The sequence below is a fragment of the Euleptes europaea genome, chromosome 3 (assembly GCF_029931775.1).
Source record: "Euleptes europaea isolate rEulEur1 chromosome 3, rEulEur1.hap1, whole genome shotgun sequence".
Taxonomy (NCBI): domain Eukaryota; kingdom Metazoa; phylum Chordata; class Lepidosauria; order Squamata; family Sphaerodactylidae; genus Euleptes; species Euleptes europaea.
In genome coordinates, this window is record NC_079314.1 from 43,967,496 (window position 1) to 43,986,417 (window position 18,922).

Genomic DNA, 18,922 nt, shown 5'->3' on the forward strand with positions numbered 1-18,922 from the left:
CAGAGTCATTCTAATACATTAACACTGCAGTTCTCTGTGTTGTTACTCTAGTTTAAGTCTATTGAAATAAATGGATTTAGACTGGAATAACTTTCCTAGGATTGCACAGCCAATGTAGTAACTTGGAGGAGATCAGCTCTGAGTCCAAGGGACTGGACATGAAATTGTCCAAGGTCTCTCTAGCCAGGGAGATGCACACCTTCAAGACTTATAGAACAAAACCAAATGGTTGTATCTGTGAAGAGGAGGAGAGAGTAGGAGGCCTGCTAGTTTAGGCTAGCTGCTTTCAAAAGAGACATCTTATGATGCCTTGATGACATAGTACTCAAGCATGTGTGATCAGCTTGTCAGGCATCCCTGTCGGTGGGTGACAGTCTGGAACAGGCTCACCCTCCAGCCTCCAGCCTCCTTTCTGGGGTTGGCCTCAGAAGTGTGAGAGGAGGTGGGTTCAATTTCATCCCTGGTCCCCTCTCTCTGGCTGCCCTTCTCCCCTCCCTGCAAGCCACAGGAGAGGTCTACTTCTTCCTCCCTGGCCCATCTTTGGACAGCTTTTTAAAAGGTGGCTGGTCCCAGGCTCTTCCAGTCCAAAGAGCCCAGGCGTGGTGTCAAGACCAAGCTCCAGCCTTGTTTGTAGAGACACCGAGCCAAGAACAAAACGGTTCTTCTGTCTTCACATGTGGGCTTCCAGAAGGGACAGGGCCCAAGGCCCACCCTTCCTCTGGTTTGCCTCAAAGGGCGGTGTATGGCCCACACGGGCTCTTGCCCCTCTCTCTCCAAACAAGTGACTGTTCCTCCCTCAGGTGTGCCAGTTGCTGTGGCTTCTGTTTCCTCCTGGGGCTGCCTGGAGCATTCTCCTCCTTTACAGTCTGTTGGGTTGCTTCCTGTGGCTCCTAGCTGGCCTACTTTTCTGCTGCTGCTGGCAGCTGCCAGGGCCCTTGTGGAGCTGGTGAGTGCAGGGATGGGGCTGCCGGCTCCAGACAGAGCATTTACCCCCACTGCACCACATATTGCTCTGGCACAGATACAAACTACTCACAATATTCCTTGCAAAAGAGAGTCAGCTCAACGATAGCAAAACCTCAAGCTTTCTGAGCAAGGTAAATTAAAATGTTGATCATGATTTTTGCGAAGTTCTCAGCATCCCTGTTTTGTAGGGAAATGGGTCCATCTTACAGGTTCTTATCAGAAGCATTTTTCCACTGTGGACCAGTGGGTTTCAGACTCTATACTTTCAAGGGAGTTTTCTCTCTCCAGATAATCTAATCTGCAGAAAAAATGTTGGGTGTCTACTGGGGCATTCTTGGTCTCACAGGCTTTGCAGAGATTTTCAACATGTTCTGAGAAGCCTACTAATCTCCCTCAAGATGGGTCTCCATCTCTCTGCCTTTTAGCTGCACTATACAACAACTGGGCAGAGGACTAGTTTTCCCTCAAGGAAGCCAGTCCAACAGAAAAGCTTTCAATGAATCCCAGGGTTCTCTAGAACACTGCTGCTGTAGGCCACCGAACCATATTCATCATTGTTATGCCTTTTGTTACTTTGGTGCACTGCCAATCTTGCTAAATATTTTCCTTATTTCTGATAAGAAGTTTTCCCACAAGGGTATCAGCAGTGTTCTCCTGGCCGCTTAAGCATATGCAAGTCCGAACTTCCCCTAAGCAACTATATTTCTAGAGAACAATTAGTTCACACTCCACACATGCACGTGCTTCATATTGTACACCCAGCTGTTGCCATTGCTGTTTAACAATCATTTGCCAATGTACCAGGCACATCTTGTTACCAGGAAAACAGACTGCTATTGTTAACAAACTGATAAGGCATATCTAAATTGGAATGGGAGTAGATTATGGAAATAGTTTTACATGATAGTTAAAATGTGATAGTGAAATGGATATGCTCAGCACTAACTTCTTTAAGATTTTTTTTTTTTTTTTGCACAGTCCTAGATAACAACATGAACAAGAAAACCTACTACTAGGGGTCTTTACCATATTTTTAGAAATAAATTGCCTGTATAAGAGTGGCATATGAAATTTTATGAGCACATGCTAACAAGACCCACTTTAATTTAATGGTAGAACACATGCTTTGCTTGCAGGACAGTCTCATTCAACCCCTGGCATCTGCAGTTAAAAGGCTCTTGGGTATCAGGGCTGGAACAGATCCCAGCCTATAACTTGGAGAGCTTCTGCCAGTTGTACTGGTCTAGACTTAGTTAGGCCAAAGCTCGGTAAAGGCATCATATATAAGTTGAACAAATGTGGTATCACTCATAAAAAAAAAATTAAGTTCATAGGGCATGTTTCACATTGAAGGTAGAATCTAGGGATGTTTTTGAAAAAAAAGTCATTTTAATTTTGTTTTGTTCTTTCAGAAAGGGCATGATTTTCATTTTCCTTAAATTTCAGGAGCATTGGTATCATTTCTGAAATCTGTTCCAGGTAAAGTTTTTAGGAAGGAGACACTGTCCTTCAGTGTTACTCCTCTGAAGATGCCTGCCACTGCTGCTGGCAAAACGTCAGGAAAGAAAATACCAAGACCACGGTCACACAGCCCGGATAACCTACAAGAACCAATGAAATCTGACTGCGAAAGCTTTCGACAGTCCTTCTCCTTGTTTTTTGTTCTGATTTTCAAAGTGAGCAGCCTTTAGTCTGACTATGCAACATTAAACTGACCATGTCTGCCTCTACATCAGATCAACCTGGAGCTATGTTTGTGATTTTTGGCAAGGTAATATAACAAAGGAAAAAGTGTAGAGAACATTCTGTTTGCACATGAAAAAAGCCAGTTTATTAGGGGAGATGAATGCACATAAATACTTGTAGAACATGTCTGTTGACAGAAGTCAGTTTTTGTTAAATAAATGCCAGCCAGTGTAATGGTTTATAAAAAATAACTGGATTGTAGTTTAGAAACTCCACTTGACATCAGTGGGAAGAAAGTTAAGCTTAACATTCCTGTTGGCTTAATCATGCTTAACCTTAACTCTTCTACTGAAATCTTTAGGCCAGACAACCATACAACAAGTGATGACAGATGACCTCGTATCTCTAACAGCGCAGTCTCATGCAGAGTAAACTCCAGTCTGTGCCCACAGTTTTTAGTGGGCTTAGACTGGTGTAATGCTGCACAGGATTGTACCATAAATGTTGATGTTCAGGGATGGAAGTATCAGTTAAAACCCATAGGGATGGCACATGATGTGTGTGTGTGTGTGTGTGTGTGAACCCTCCCAGTACCAGCTATCCACCTCCTGCCCCATATCTTGTCCTCCAAAATGATTTTGCTTCCAATTGGGCTCCAGTACCTGAAATGAAAACCTAGCTAGGAGAAAATTATCCAGAGAAGGAGGTTGTGGGGGGTGGGAACAGTGGCTGATAGTTTCAACCCCTTCTGCACATTGAACCATCCCCTGCTTTACATATGAGCATCCCTGCTTGTTTTACTGAAAGATGTGTAATTCTGGCTTCTGTTATCTCCCACTGGTTCTAGCAGCGCTAGCAGCAGGAACAATTTTATTTCTTGAAACACTTATATCTTGCATTTCCTGGTGTACAATGATGGTTCAATGCTGCTTACTGTGTCTTCCGAGCCAGCAAGAGAATTAAAATCAGAATCTTAAAAGCAAAAACAGAACTATGTCCTCAGTAGCGACAACCACCTGCTCCATATCCCCCAGACGCATAATACATCCCCTGCCCAGTTCAGTGTTCATCTAAAGCCCATCTGAACAAGACACTGTCTATGGAATCAGACCATTGAGGGGTCTCTCCTTATGTTCATGTCAGGAAAAAAGGTACCTCAGTAATCCTCAAATAATCCTCAAATAATTGGATTTTTTTTATATATATATATATATATATATATATATATATATATATATATATATATATATATATGGTATATTTATGTTTAGACTTCTATCTTGCTTTAAGAACATAAGAACTTGATTGTCCCCAGAAAGCACCTTGCAAATTACCAACAACTCCGTTAAATTTTTTACAAACAAATGGATCTATAATGGGAGATGTGGAAGACTATGTGCTCATGCATGCAGATGATCAGGTTGCAAAACAGAGTTTTAAAATATGAAATAAACAACAACAAAAACCACTGTAAGAAAATCCTAGACAGAGTCGTAATATCCCATTACAGATGCTTAAACTGGGCGTCAAGGTCTTGAAGAGAGAATGGGACCTATTGCAAGACCTATTTAACACATTTAAATGCAAACATGCCTTTTAAATAGCTGGTTTTTCTGGGAAAGAAAGTAGCATGTATATCTGTCAAAATGGAGCCAAAGGCTGAGGACTGTTTAATGGCCGTGTGAGTGAATGCAGTGCTTTACACCTGGAGATCTATGCTTTTTAAAACTAACATATACTTACTTAGCCAAGCAATAAACCTAGCAGATAAACAGTGTTATACCACATGACAACAGCAAAATTGAAGCCAAGGAGGTGCAAAGACATGACCAAGATTATACATATCGGTTGAAGGGAATGGTTATAAACAGGAACATAATTTGTGTTTTCTTTCTTAGGCTTCCTAGCTGAAGGAAAATAGTGAAAGCTCATTCAAAGGTCTCACTCTTCTGTTACGGTCTGAGGTGATGTTCTTCAAACTGCCTGTACTTGGATAACTCTTTCTCCACTGATTTCTCTGCTGAGGAATCTCCTGAGTTTCTGCCATCCCATAATTACACATTGCAAGGATTCTAGAATATGTTGTAGGGCACATTCCCTTCCTACATGGTTCCAAGGCTGGTTTCTGGTGGAGGAGAGACTTATAAAATGTCTCTGGTAGGCCTCACTACAAACTGCACTGGATCGTGTGGATCTTTAGGGGAGGGGCTTTGGTTCAGAGGTAGAGCATCTGTTTGGCTTGGGAGGGGGGAGGGTCCAGTGATCAATCCCTGGCATCTCCACTTAAAAGGACCAGATAGTAGATGATGTGAAAGGACTCTGCCTTAGACCCTGGAGCACTGCTGCCATTCTGAATAGACAATACTGACTTTGATGGACTAAGGGGGCTGATTCAGTATAAGGCAGCTTTATTTGTTGCACCAGCAGAGTTACTTTACTCCTGCAGAAAAGCCTTTCCTGGTGCATGAGGTTCTTCAGGCAAAAGAACTTTTTTGCATCAGGGACTTCCACTGAAGGAAAGCACCTCAGTAACGGAATGGACCCTCAGGCTCCAACCCACTGGGATTCCTGGAGAAGCGGTCCAACAATGGCAACTAGCCATGGTGAATAAAGTAAGGAAGTATTTCTTCACACAACACATAGTTAAATTGTGGAACTTCCTGCCCCAGGATGTGGTGATGGCTGCCAACTTGGAAGGCTTTAAGAGGGGAGTCTACATGTTCATGGAGGAAAGGGCTATTCATGGCTACTAGTAAAAATGGATACTAGTCATACCTATTCTCTCCAGGGTCAGAGGAGCATGCCAAATATATTAGGTGCTGTGGAACACAGGCAGGATGCTGCTGCAGTTGTCTTGTTTGTGGGTTTCCTAGAGGCACCTGGTTGGCCACTGTGTGAACAGACTGCTGGACTGGATGGGCCTTGGTCTTATTCAGCATGGCCTTTCTTATGTTCTTACTGTTCACTGTGCTTACTCCTCCACCTGTCATCTCACACCTTATCTACAGACATTCCTGCTGTCTGCCATCACCATTTGCTCCCCCACCATTTGGAAGTCCACTTCATCTGCCATCCAGGGAGGGCCTGAGAGTTAACGATGAAGCAAATGTGTTGCGTATGGCAGGTTCATTCAATAAGCTCTCCATTTAAAATATTTTACATAACAGTTTTTATGAAAGACTTCTATCTGAAATCCTGAAGAGCTGCTGTAGGTCTGTGTTAGAAACAGTGATCTGGCCAATGATTTGGCATAGTATAAGGCTGGTTCATGAGTAATCTTGGCAATGATGGGTAAAATGACCTGAGGGAAGGATGTTCACCATTACTGTTCTATGCATTGATGAAGCTCTGATCATCTTTCAAGCAACAGTAAGCTCCCTAAGAAAACTATTTAGAAACCAGCATTCAGCCAGGTATCTCAAACATTCTACTGAAGATATTGTCGAAGGCTTTCACGGTCAGAGTTCATTGGTTCTTGTAGGTTATCCGGGCTGTGTAACCGTGATCTTGGAATTTTCTTTCCTGACGTTTCGCCAGCAACTGTGGCAGGCATCTTCAGAGTAGTAACACTGAAGGACAGTGTCTCTCAGTGTCAAGGGTGTAGGAAGAGTAATATATAGTCAGAAAGGGGTTGGGTTTGAGCTGAGTATTGTCCTGCAAAAGTATTGTCCTGTAAGTATCAAGATAATGTGCTAATGAGGGTATGGTATGTTAATATGGAACCATTGTATCCTGAAGTGATCTGTTAATGTGTGTAATCCAAAGCTAATCTGTATGGCTATTGTTGAATGTTGTCTTTGTCTGGAGACAAAGCTCCAGACAAACCTCCAGACAAAGACAACATTCAACAATAGCCATACAGATTAGCTTTGGATTACACACATTAACAGATCACTTCAGGATACAATGGTTCCATATTAACATACCATACCCTCATTAGCACATTATCTTGATACTTACAGGACAATACTTTTGCAGGACAATACTCAGCTCAAACCCAACCCCTTTCTGACTATATATTACTCTTCCTACACCCTTGACACTGAGAGACACTGTCCTTCAGTGTTACTACTCTGAAGATGCCTGCCACAGTTGCTGGCGAAACGTCAGGAAAGAAAATTCCAAGACCACGGTTACACAGCCCGGATAACCTACAAGAACCAATTCTACTGAAGGATTGTAGCAATGGTTTAAATAGTGACTGTCTGGTCCCTTCGACTAAAATCCATTCCATGGCAACAGTATGACATAAGAAATACTTTCTTGATGCATTTGTACTTTTCTTAGAATCCTGGACATCCCAGGATGTGGCTATAATGACTATAGAGTAAATTTATAAAGTATTGCATTCATCAGTGTGCTATAAGAGAAACATTCACAATTGGTATGTGCAGTGGCACTTGGAGTGAACCAGCAATTCTACATCAAGGTCTAGTAAGAGCATTTTGGAATTTTTTTCAAAAATGTAATCATGAGTAATTTACTTAAAGAAAGTGGATCATACCCTTTGGTCTTTCTCATCACCACCTGTGTATTTAGCCAGCTGAATCCTAGATGTACACAAATGCTTGGTCTCCTGAAGGGCCAGTGGGCATAAGGCTCTGATCTAATGGGGTTTGGACAGATGTAATCCAATTGTCCTCCATGTCTGAACACAGATGTTAATATTTACCGAGTGTCTATGAGCAAGTTGTATAGCTGGCCCCAAAGTTTGCTACAAGGAAAAATTTGAAGCACATTCATTGGTAATCTGATTTTAATCTTGATAAGTTTTTATATCCTATTTTATTTGAGATGTTGTACGATTGTTACATATACTGTGTATTTATTAGTCTGTGGCCACAAATAAAATCATTCATTCATTTGATACCATATTGGAATTGCTCTTGAGGAATTCTGAAGGAAGCAAGAGTTTCCGCATGATGAGTAAGGTTTCTTAGGAGGGATGGTGTGGATAACTTTGCACAGTTTGAAGATGTCATCAATTTTTTTAATCTAAAGTGAAATTTAAAGACATGTTGGAGGTTCTTCCCAGATAGTATGTCTGAGGAATTTTGAGAGGAAAAAATGTTCATCTGAACTAGTAGGATTATTCTGATAATTCATTAAACTTGAAACTTTAGTGATGGTTCTTCTGTTTGAACATCATGTCTCTGTCATAGGTCCATTTTAATGGTCTTTTTAAACTATTAGTTCAGAATCATGAAAGACATCTAACTTTCCCTCTCTGCAATTTTACACCCCAGGGGTCAATTAGCTCTCTAATTTGAGGAACACACATTACCTAAAAGGCCTCCTACTTATTCTCAGCACATGGGAAATAACACACAAGGTTTCATTTCTAAACAAGGCTACTCTTATATGTAGCAATTTTATGCTTAATCAAAGGGTAAGAGTAGAGTAAATTTCATTTTATTTTCTTTGGGTAAAAGTAAACTTTTCTGCTGCCTCTGAATAAATATAGCAAGTTTCGTTTAACGCAATGTGAGTGATTGCAGATGGCTTATTTATTTAAATCACTCTATGTTCAGATGAAATCTAAACAGAAAAGCTTACAAGTTATCTCTTAGATCCAAACCAAAGTTTTGGCTGAAGACTAGCTATTCTGGTTTTAAACACTATGGGGGGGGGGGAAATGGAACGTTTTTGTGTGTTTTTCCTGCAAGGCACGGAATAAAAATAGTTCTGATATTCCAAAATGTTTTTCAGGCATTGCCTTATGCATCTCACAACAACATCACAAGGTGTGATGGAAAACAAATCTTTCTCTTTCTTTTAGAATTAGGGCACTATAATCAGCACGGTCAGGTGACACATCCATAGGATACAGGAGGGAAGCTGTGTGAAATCTCAGTGTAGTGGGCCAGTTCAGACCCCGGTTTAATTTTGCTGCTACAGACTAACAGCAACTCATATGTTTAAAGAATGTTCAGGTCCATTTAAGGCCTCTTCACTCATTACATGAAATTTCCAATGAGTATACCCCAAAATGGTCTACCCTTCTACTAACCCATAGAACCTCTGTCTTGTCAGGGTTAAGTTTCAGCTGTTTCACCCTCATCCAGCCCATTACTGTTGGGCTTTCACTGCCTGATTGGGCCTGAGTTCTGCTAGGCTTCTGAACACTGCCCTTGGTTTTGCTGGGCTTGCAAAAAGTGCCCCCCCCCGCCCTTAAGATTACTTTGCTGGGCTTAAGTGGATTGCCCTTGATTGTGAAAAAGAAAAAAACCCAAACCACCACCCAAAATGCTGGCATTCTGAGTTGATTTTTTTGTGCTGTGATTCTTTGGTTTGACATTTGTTGGTAGGCTTTGCCTCATTGGCTTGTGGTTCTGCTGGATTCCTGTGTTCTGGTTTAGTTCTGTTGAATTTGTGTTGGTTCTTGGGGTGGGGGGCATTCACCTGTGGTTGCTCACTGGCATGCCTCTTTGCTTTTTCTCTAGAGGAAAAAAAAGTTTGTTTCCTCCCCCCATTGGACCTTTTTGGGGGCCCCATAAAATTGGACCCCCTGACCCAATCTTTCCCAAACTTGGTGGTTCTTCTTATGAGAGGCCCTAGCATCTGTGCTGCAAATTTGGTGCCTGTACCTTAAAAAAACAGACAGCCTCCCCCCGACACATTCCCCATAGAGTATAATGGAGTTGAATATATTCAAATTCCCCCAAAAAACCCAGAAACAAACATACTGATAGAGGAATTCGGGAATATTCAGGAATGCAAAAAAAAAAAAAATCAGCTCCAAAATACCTGAATCCAAAAAATACCATATATTTTTTGTGCACACCCCTACTCTTGAGGCTGCCTTCATGCCACATGGGACAAAAACGTGCGATAAATTTAAATCCCAAACAGTATCTCATATGAATCTGCTTACATGGCACAAGTTTGGTTATGACACATTTTAATTAAGCTCTAGTGAGTCTATATTTTATTAGATACACAGGCCAACCTTTCAATTTCCTCATTATAAATCATCTTGTAGTTTTCCCTACCTATTAAAGGCTGCAAGATAATATGAGCATATAAATGCATTACCATGTAGGCTGGTCTGTTGTTAATCAAATGTGGTGCATATTACTAGAGATGTAATCTAATCACTCTGATTTGTGATTGTTTTGAAGAACACTAATACACTTTCTGAAATATGTGAAATAGTTATTTTTTTATATTCTTGTTAGCACCATAGACATAGCATCAACAGTGCACAGCGAGGGGCTGTGGCTTAGTGGTAGAGCATCTGTTTGGCATGCAGAAGGTCCCAGGTTCAATCCCCAGCATCTCCAGTTAAAGGGACTAGGCAAGTAGGTGATGTGAAAGATTTTCCCCTGAGCCCCTGGAGAGCTGCTGCTGGTCTGAGTAGACAGTACTGACTTTGAGGGTCTAATTCAGCTTCAAGTTCACAGCATGCACCATCAAGGAAAGCTTACCCCTAACCTATCATATTATCCTTTTTGAAGGGGGGGGTAGGGAAACATGGCCAGCCCTACCCAGTATGCATTCGGGCTGAAACGGATGGATTTCCCATAATCAAGCTGGAAACCAAGATGTGTGTGTGTGTTACTTAAATATTTCTGTCTCTGCATCCAACCCCTGCCCAGAACTGCAAAGCCCTCTCTCACTGGTGGCAGCCATGAGAGTAAGCTCAAACTCCAGCACTGCAACTCTTCTGAAGGAGCTGTACCTCCCAATTTTGGTCATTTTGTTTTTAAGGTATAATGGCTGCCATCCTTCGTAGAAAATCAATGGGATTTACTTCTGGGTACACCTACTTAGAATTGCACATAATGTTGCAGAAAGCTGTCTGGCACGCTATCAACAGAAGCAGTCACCCTGTGCCAATGTAATAGCACATATGTAATAGTCCTAACAGGAGGCCTGTTTGTACTGACCCACCCTAATTTTAATATTTAAATATATAAAATGCTGAGGAAGAAGCATTTGTAGGAACAGAGATGTTCCTGCAAATTCTGAACAGCCAAGAGTTGCTCAAACAGCTTTACAAAAGGAGTTAGTAGGAATTAAAAGCAAAATCTTGGGAGAGCCTCAGAACAATGGTGCAGATCTGTCCGCCATCTTCCAAATATATAAATTGTATTTTTTATTTGAGAACTGAGGATCTTCAGACAGGATTTTTTAAAAGTAACAATAGTAGTGCTTTATTTTTCTCTTCAGAATTGTTCAAACACTTAATTATTCAAATTGTTCCATGGTGAACAGGTTACAAAACAAAATAATGCTATAACCTGGGTTGAGGTAAATATTTTCTTCTTCACAGGTTACAGTGTCAGAAAGCTTCATATGCAATTTAACTCAATAGGTCACAGAGACCTTAAATGAACCCTGAATGTCTCTTCAGTCAGGAATCATTCAGACAATTTCTGTCACAATCCCACAGGCTTGACAAAGTTTTCAGTCAGTTTTTCTCTATATGAAAAATAGACTTGAACCAGATTAGACCTATTTATATGCAGGGATTCTAATCTGCCCAGTCTGCTCCCCTCTGAAGTCAGACCATCTTTATAATACATCTGCTCCCTCCAAGAGTCAGAAGACAAACTCTGTGCTTTCCTCAACATTCTTTAAGTTCTCTGAAAGATGACTGGATGTTGCTGCAACCTTCAAATGGGCTCAGGCATTTACATGGGGTTGGTTATTTGACAGTTAGGGGCCAGACATCCATCTGTCCATCAAACCACCAATAAGTATTCATTACTTATTACCAAGGTATTATGTGACCTTGTAAGCCAAGCAATAGCTGTGCAGGTGCATGGCTGCTTAACATCATACTTGAGATGAAATCCAACAAAAAAACACTGAGGTAAAATGTTCAGGAGCTCACATCTTGTGTAAGTGAGGGAATTTGACCAAGGTAAATTTTCCTGGCAATTGTGTTCAAGACAAAGTTCTCACTGTCCCTAATCAGATCTGGAAATGTGATCAATTCTCTGAGGACCAACAAGCCAATTCAGAGGATGCTTCCTGAATCACATTTTTCTCACTTTGAATAGGTGAATGCTTTCACTCCCTTCTAACTTCAAGGAACAATCGCCAAATGGAAAGGAAATATTTTCCACCATTAACATTTTTAGGAAGAGTAGCTTAGCTCTAGTTTCATCATCAGATTCCCAACTTCCTGCCCTGACTCAGAGCAGCCAAGAGCCCCCATGCCTCTTCATCTGACCCTTATCTAAATCAAATATTGTGACAAAACAAATTACCTGGCTGGCTGTTACCATGCATCTATAATAGTAGGTGTATTGGATATCTAACACACACGGGAGCCTCTCTCTCATGAAATGAGTCTTAAAACTGTTTTTAAAATGTAATTTTTATAGTGTCTCAATCCCATTTTATTGTATTTTTTTTCTGTTGCCAATTCTTTGCAATGACCTTTGGCCTTATGCAATAAAATTGAACTGAACTAATAAAAGAATCCACATGTCCATCCATCTGTCCATTTATGGCGGGCATAACTCATCAGAAAATAAAACTAGGAATCTCAAAATTGGCCATCAGCTTCAGGATGATCATGGGAAATCCAGGAACAAAATGAAATCACAGCCCAGATTATCTCACCCCCTATTTGCAATGGATGCTGAGCTAAATTCTAACTTCTGTTCCTCATTCATTACCACTAAGGCAGATTACCATTCTATTATCATACATGTAAAGGGCGGAGAGGGGTAGCATCATTTTACTACTATGATAGATCATGGGGAAATATTATCTCTTCTCTTCTGTTCATAATATTAACAAAGGTTTGCTGCTATACTCATATTAAATACACTGTAGGTTGCCAATCAGGATGAATGAGAATGAGTTGAGACTAAGACTGAAAAATAAGGGGGGGGGAGAAAAATTGGAAGTGGGAGAGATGAATGAAGGTAAATCACAAATGGAAGAGAACAAAATAAAGAAAGTGAAAAGTGGAAGCGTGGAAAAGAGAAAGAGAAATTAAGGAAAAGATAAGGAACAATTTTTTGGAGTTTTTTGCTATTTTGCTACAACTCATTAAAAGGGCTGCCCCTTTGCAAGATCTGGCTGTGCAGAAAAGCTATGGAGCAGCGTGGAACTAAAGGAAGAGGGAAACCATAGACTATCATTGAATACTGTGGTCTGCCTTCCCTGCGTCCCTAGTGGCTGCAGTGCCACTAACTACATTAGAAGTAAAAAAAAAAATGCATTCTGTGACTGCAGCATGACACTGGCTTCGGTGCCCTCCCTCTAACCTGGGCCCTAAGAATTTGTTCCCCCAATCCCTCCCCCTTGGCGGCCCTGCCCTGATTACAACTCTGCCTCAGTTCTCCTAGATGCTTTGTATCTTCTATTTCTATACTGTTCTCATTTATAAACTGCCTCTTTGAACTTGCTCCATGGATTGGGAATGGTTCATGCCTACGTGTTCAGTCTATCACAGGCACATGTGTGGTATTTGTCAATGCTAACTCCACATCCATCAAAATGATGGCCATTTTACTAATTCGATTATATGAAAACATTTAACTCTGTATCCAAACAATCAGTAACCATATTCAAAAGACTGGGTATTGATGAGGATGAAAGTGGAAAAGACTGAAGACATTTCCCCCAAAACTAATGCAGAGATGGGGATGTGCTATAGATTGTGCAAGCGTTGGATGACTTGGCCTCTGCAGAATGAATGGATTTATTCATGAAATACTGCTCATACTTATGAAAACTTTGTGTAGTAGTAACAAGAATTCATTCAGTGGTTATCATTAAAACAAACTATTCAGTGTTTAGCATGGAGTGAAATGTAGGATCTACAAAGGGGGGCATGTGGATTTGCCCTCTTTGCCACTGGCTCTACTTCCCATGTATCTCCTCTTCTGAACTAAAATGTGTTATTTAAGTATTATTTATTTTACAAAATGTATACCCAAGCTTTCTGCCCCCATAATGACCACCAAAACAGCTAAAAAATTAGCAACATCAAAAAACCACATCTTAAAAACCATTAAAACCAAGAAAAACAACATTCAAACAAAACTTTGTTTGACTTAACGTTGACTTAGGCCTTTTTCAGATTACTGTTCTTAACCTCATGTCATCCATTGTTGGCCCATTTCTGAGTAAAGTGATACAGAGATGGGTGTTCATACAGCTCATTTCAATCCATCTATGAGCCATCTCTAAAGTGCTCTGGCCAGTTCAAACAGTGCCACTATAGTTTTCTCACCTTTTCCAGCAGCATGTTCTTTTTCAGTTTTTTGTTGTTGTTTTTATGTTGTGAACCATAGCAATCCAATACATATGAATGCTGGTGACATAGCACTGAATTGCTATATCACCAGCACTGGGATGCATTGGATTGCTATGGTGCTATAGCGCTCATCTTAGAACATTTTTTTAAAAAGTCTTGAAATGAATGCACCATCAAAAAAGGCGAGAAAACAATAGCGGTCCTTTCAGAAGCACTGCAGACAGTTCAGATAGCACACTGGAGCGATTCAGAAGCACAAGGAAGAACCAAAAACGGGAGAAAGCAGTTTTCATAAAAAGCAGCAGAGCCCCGCGATGCCAACGGGACGCAAGCAGCTTTGTCTGAATAGGTTTTAAAAAACCATTAGCAGCCAGAAGCCAAACCAGTTGTGTCTGAATTGACACAAAAAATCCCTTAGCAACCCACTGCTCAACCGGATTATAATGGCAGTTTGAAAGGGGCCACAGTAACACAATAGCTGTCTATTCCCTCAGTGCACAGCAATGAAACACTTTGGTTCCTACTATGACCCATTGTCACTATATTTGGTGATACCTGTGCTGTTTTATTAATAATCTTTATAGCCCTGAACTGTAGCTGCCTGATCCTAGCAGAGTTAGAAAATTTGAGCTGAGATCCTCAGAAACTTTAAATATTCTAAACTAGAAGCATTTTTTCTGTCTATATGTTGTCCTACTTTTTAGAAGCAAGCAATATTTAAACAAAGCAAAGTTAATCATTAAGGAGTTTTTACAAAAATCAATTTTGAGAATAGGGAAACATTTCTTTATGACATAATAATTGCCAAACTAAATAGGCCCAAATTGATTCTGGCTAATTGATATCTTAGTAATGTTAGATGAAATGTATTTCTGTGGGCTTTTTTATTGATCCTGGGCTGTCATAATGTGTGATGTGCTCATTAATTAGTTTAATATATGATGTGCTTTAAAAAGCACAGCTATAAATAATAATTTCCATTAAAACAACAGTGTGCTTTGGATGAATGGGTAAAGCTATTCCAGATGCTTTATGAGCATGGCTGGTTACTTACCTGTAAGTAAGTTCACTGCACTCTGATTCTGATAGGAACATTAATTCATTCTTACTTCAGTTGCTGATGGTCTCACTAAATCTCTGCATTTTTATTAGCACTGTGCATCTTTTATTGAGACACAATTATACAAGTGAGTAAAACCAATGACTTCATTGTCTAAGCTGTGGTTTGTCTTTCTTTTGCAGAGCTGCAGGGAACCAAGACCTCTCAGTTCTATGCTCTCTCCCACCACCCCTTAGACTACAGGATATTAGTGATGGATGAAGATCAGGACCGGATCTACGTGGGCAGCAAAGATCACATTCTGTCTTTGAATATCAATAATATAAGCCAGGACCCCCTGAGTGTAAGTTTATAAAATCCAGTGTCATTTAAGTGCATGATTTTGGCTTCAGAAATGAAGGGAGGAACAGTATAGTTGCTTCAACATGGACTTTTTCTCTGCCTTGCCTTCCAAACTGGAAGCCTTTTTCCAGAACACAACATAACATTGTAATGCAACCAATTCACCTTCTGGGTTTTCCTGAGCTTTGTTGCAGTCTTTGCCAAACCCCCTTTGCTATGATCTTTCTGGAAAGGTTGTTGTGGGCAGGAAAGTGCAGGTTTTTGAACCTTCCTACCCACATTGATGTCATTTTCCCTTGATATCCTCTTGTGTCCATCATCCCTTCCCCTAGTGGGAGCACTGACTTCACTAGAAGGAAGACATTCCTCTTTCCCCACCTTTTTCACCCTGAATGCTTCCCCTAAATTCAGATATACCCAAATTCCAAATGGCCTTCTCCAGAACAAAACTCCAGTGCAAGGTGAATCAGACATCTTCTCTAGGCCAGTTGTCCAGACTAGCCAACCAACCAACCAACCAACTGCTTGGAACGTCACAATGAGGGGCGGACTGGGGGCTCAACTTACTCCCAGCCACTGAACGCATGGAAAGTGACATTAGGGATGTCAGCTGGCTAGGAGACAAATGTCCTGTCCCTTTAACGTAAGTGCAATGAGTTGGAAAACACAGTTTAAGCTTTTTTAAGGCATGAAGGTAAATAACATCCCCTAATATTTACTGCAGCTCAAATGGATGTTAAAGGAACAGATACAGGGTTCAGTTTCAGAGTTCCCAACGCTGGCTGACAGACACCATTTACTATGCAGACCGGCAGCCAGGTCTTAGCCAAGTCCCTGTGGTGTTGTAGTAATGGCTTAGCTTGGATTCAGCATCTGGTTATGCAGGTCCAGGAAAGAAAGGGTGTAACTTCCTCGAGGAAACAAAATATCTGAAACCTGCTCTGACCTCCCTCTACCTCAATTAGGGTTGCCCCCCTCCAGGTGGTGGCTGGAGATCTCCCGCTATTACAACTGATCTCCAGGCGACGGAGATCAGTTCCCCTGGAGAAAATGGCCGCTTTGGCAATTGGACTCTATGGCATTGAAGTCCTTCCCCTCTCCAAACCCTGCCCTCCTCAGGCTTCACCCCCAAAATCTCCAGGTATTTCCCAGTCTGGAGCTGGCAACCCTAACCTCAAGTCACCATTAATTGCAATGTAATATATGAGTGACCTTGAAACAAGTTGGATGATGTTCAACATGGCCATGACCTCCTACTGCTAGTGGCTGTCAGGGCTGAACCTGCCCAGTGCACATGAAGCTGTGGTGCCACACGTGGCTTCCTCCCCCTCCAACATGCACCAATGCTCGTGTGGAGAGCAGAGAACAAACGGGAGTCTGCCCTGCAGGACCAGGCCAGTTGCTACCTCTTCTCACCCCCCTCCAGTTTTCCTGAGGCCCAGATTAGCTGCAACATTTTACAGCTCTGCTTCCACAAATGTGCATTTTCATGCCATCCTTCCCCTGAGGAGCTCCCTCATCCTTCTCCCTTCCCCACTTTATCCTTATACCACCACTGCAATGTCAGTTCATCTGAGAGAGAGAGCGTAACTAGCTCAAGGTCACCCGTGTAAGCCTCCTGGAAGACTGGGAGTTTGAACCAAGCACTCTCAATTTCTACTTTGATGCAGTTTCCCAGTATTTGTTTGCATTATGTCTGAGGCTTGTATCAGCCTGCCCCAAGTCAAGATGACAAATGCAGCCATTAACTCTTGAGCGCTTCTTTCTGGAATGCTGTAATTTAAGAAAAGTTCTGGAATGCTCTAGTTTAAGAAAAAAAAATATTTAAGGCATAGTTAAACTACAGCAGAAATTAACCTAAGATGGTGTGTGAGTCTTCATTACCTTTACTGAATTTCTGAAGGAGAAAAATATGAAGGAAATACTTGTCCTATTTCAGACAAAAACCCTGAAGGCAATGTGGTAGCAGGAACAAGGTGGGAATTATGACCTTTTTCTCTAAATGTACATTTAATATTATGTAATCCATTGGAAGTATTTTTTTTCCTTTTTCTGAACAGATTTTCTGGCCAGCATCAGCAAACAAAGTTGACGAGTGCAAAATGGCTGGCAAGGATCCTACCGTAAGTATTTCTTAACCAATTCTTTTAATTAAATATCTGGCCGCAAGAGTTGGGGCACCTTGGGTGCAGCCAAAAGCAACGCAGGAGAGGTTTGTTTTCTTTTAATACCCCGAGAAGCGAATGGTCTGGTAAGTTTGTGTTGCAAACTCATTACTTCCGCAGCTCTGGCAACTGATGTCTGGAAAAAGGAGCACTTTTCTCCTTTTCCAGAACCTGATTTCTTCCTTCAGCAATGTGCATGTCTTGCTTACCTTGTAGCCAGTGATGGATATCACAAGTAAAACCTGCTCTGAGTACCTCCAAGAGAATATAACGCAGATTGCTGATCTAATGCTAATGTAAGTGCCTGGATGGACTCCCAGATGGTATACATAGCCTTTTGTATGGGGAAAAAAAACAACCCTGTGCATTCCAAAAGCACTTACTCCTGATCATAAAGGCTGTTTTATTGGTTTATAAAGCAATGTTTCAAGCAGATGTCAGAAAAAGAGCAGAATTTCCTTAAAGCAGGTAAATGTGGCACAGCTATTATTCATAGTTTTGTTTTGTTTTTGTTTGTTTTTTAAAAAATTCTACAAAAGAGACATCTGTTGAGCCAATTATTTAAACTTCTAGTCCTGGGTCAAACCAACCAACCAACCACTCATTTAATTATAATCATGTTAAGAACTTGTTCATCACTATGAGCGTTTCTTGGAAAGACAAGAAATTGCACCAGTAGTGAGAATTCTTTACAAACTCTCTGTGTATCAGCTGAGGGTTCAACTTAAGGATCTGTGAGTGGGGGATGACAAAAGGATGGTAATGAGAAGTATGGCCTTTTGGGTGGCTATACCCTTATCATAGAACTCTGTGTTCAAAACTCCCTGTTGAGAAGAAGAACAAGAAGAGTTGGTTTTTATACCCCACTTTTCTCTACCGTAAGGAGTCTCAAAGGGGTTTAACAATCCCCCCCCCACAACAGGCACCTTGTGAGGTAGGTGGGGCTGAGAGAGTTTGGAGAGAAGGTCACCTATCAGGCTTCATGTGGAGGTGTGGGGAAACAAACCTGGTTCTCCAGACAAGAGTCCACCACCATTCTTGTGGAGGAGCTGGGAACCAAACCTGGTTCTCCAGATTAGAGTCCACCACTCTTAACCACTACACCATGCTGGCTCTCCAGAATGGTTGTTGTTAATTTTAAATGAATGACTGATAATTTTTTTTATTTGGAAAGACCATTGAAGGTTTTACCTAAATGCTATTTGAATTCTGGTGTGATTTTCCAGTAAGTCTGTTGGGCAGTTTTTAGGCATGCATGACACTTTTCCAGTGTTTTTAATTAGTATGTTATTATACCTGCTTAGTTTCTTTATTTGATTTTCAATAGGAAACAAATTATTGGCTGTCATTCCCCCCACTCCCACCCCCACATGATAAAATTAATTGACTGAGTTCAAGGTAAAGGGGGCAAGTTATAGCATCCCTTACCACTAGAACCTCCCTTAGCAAGTAGAACTTGCCACTCTCTGCTTTATGTAT

The 18,922-nt window shown here is 41.1% G+C and overlaps 1 protein-coding gene across 1 annotated transcript in view; it reads left to right on the forward strand.

Moving 5' to 3' along the window:
* SEMA3C (semaphorin 3C) overlaps positions 1 to 18,922 on the forward strand; it is a 159,720-nt gene that overhangs the window by 51,390 nt on the left and 89,408 nt on the right. Inside the window, exons 2-3 of the mRNA XM_056845836.1 lie at positions 15,119 to 15,279; positions 17,339 to 17,401. Of these exons, the coding sequence (XP_056701814.1) occupies positions 15,119 to 15,279; positions 17,339 to 17,401 (224 nt within the window). The remainder of the gene's footprint in view (positions 1 to 15,118; positions 15,280 to 17,338; positions 17,402 to 18,922) is intronic.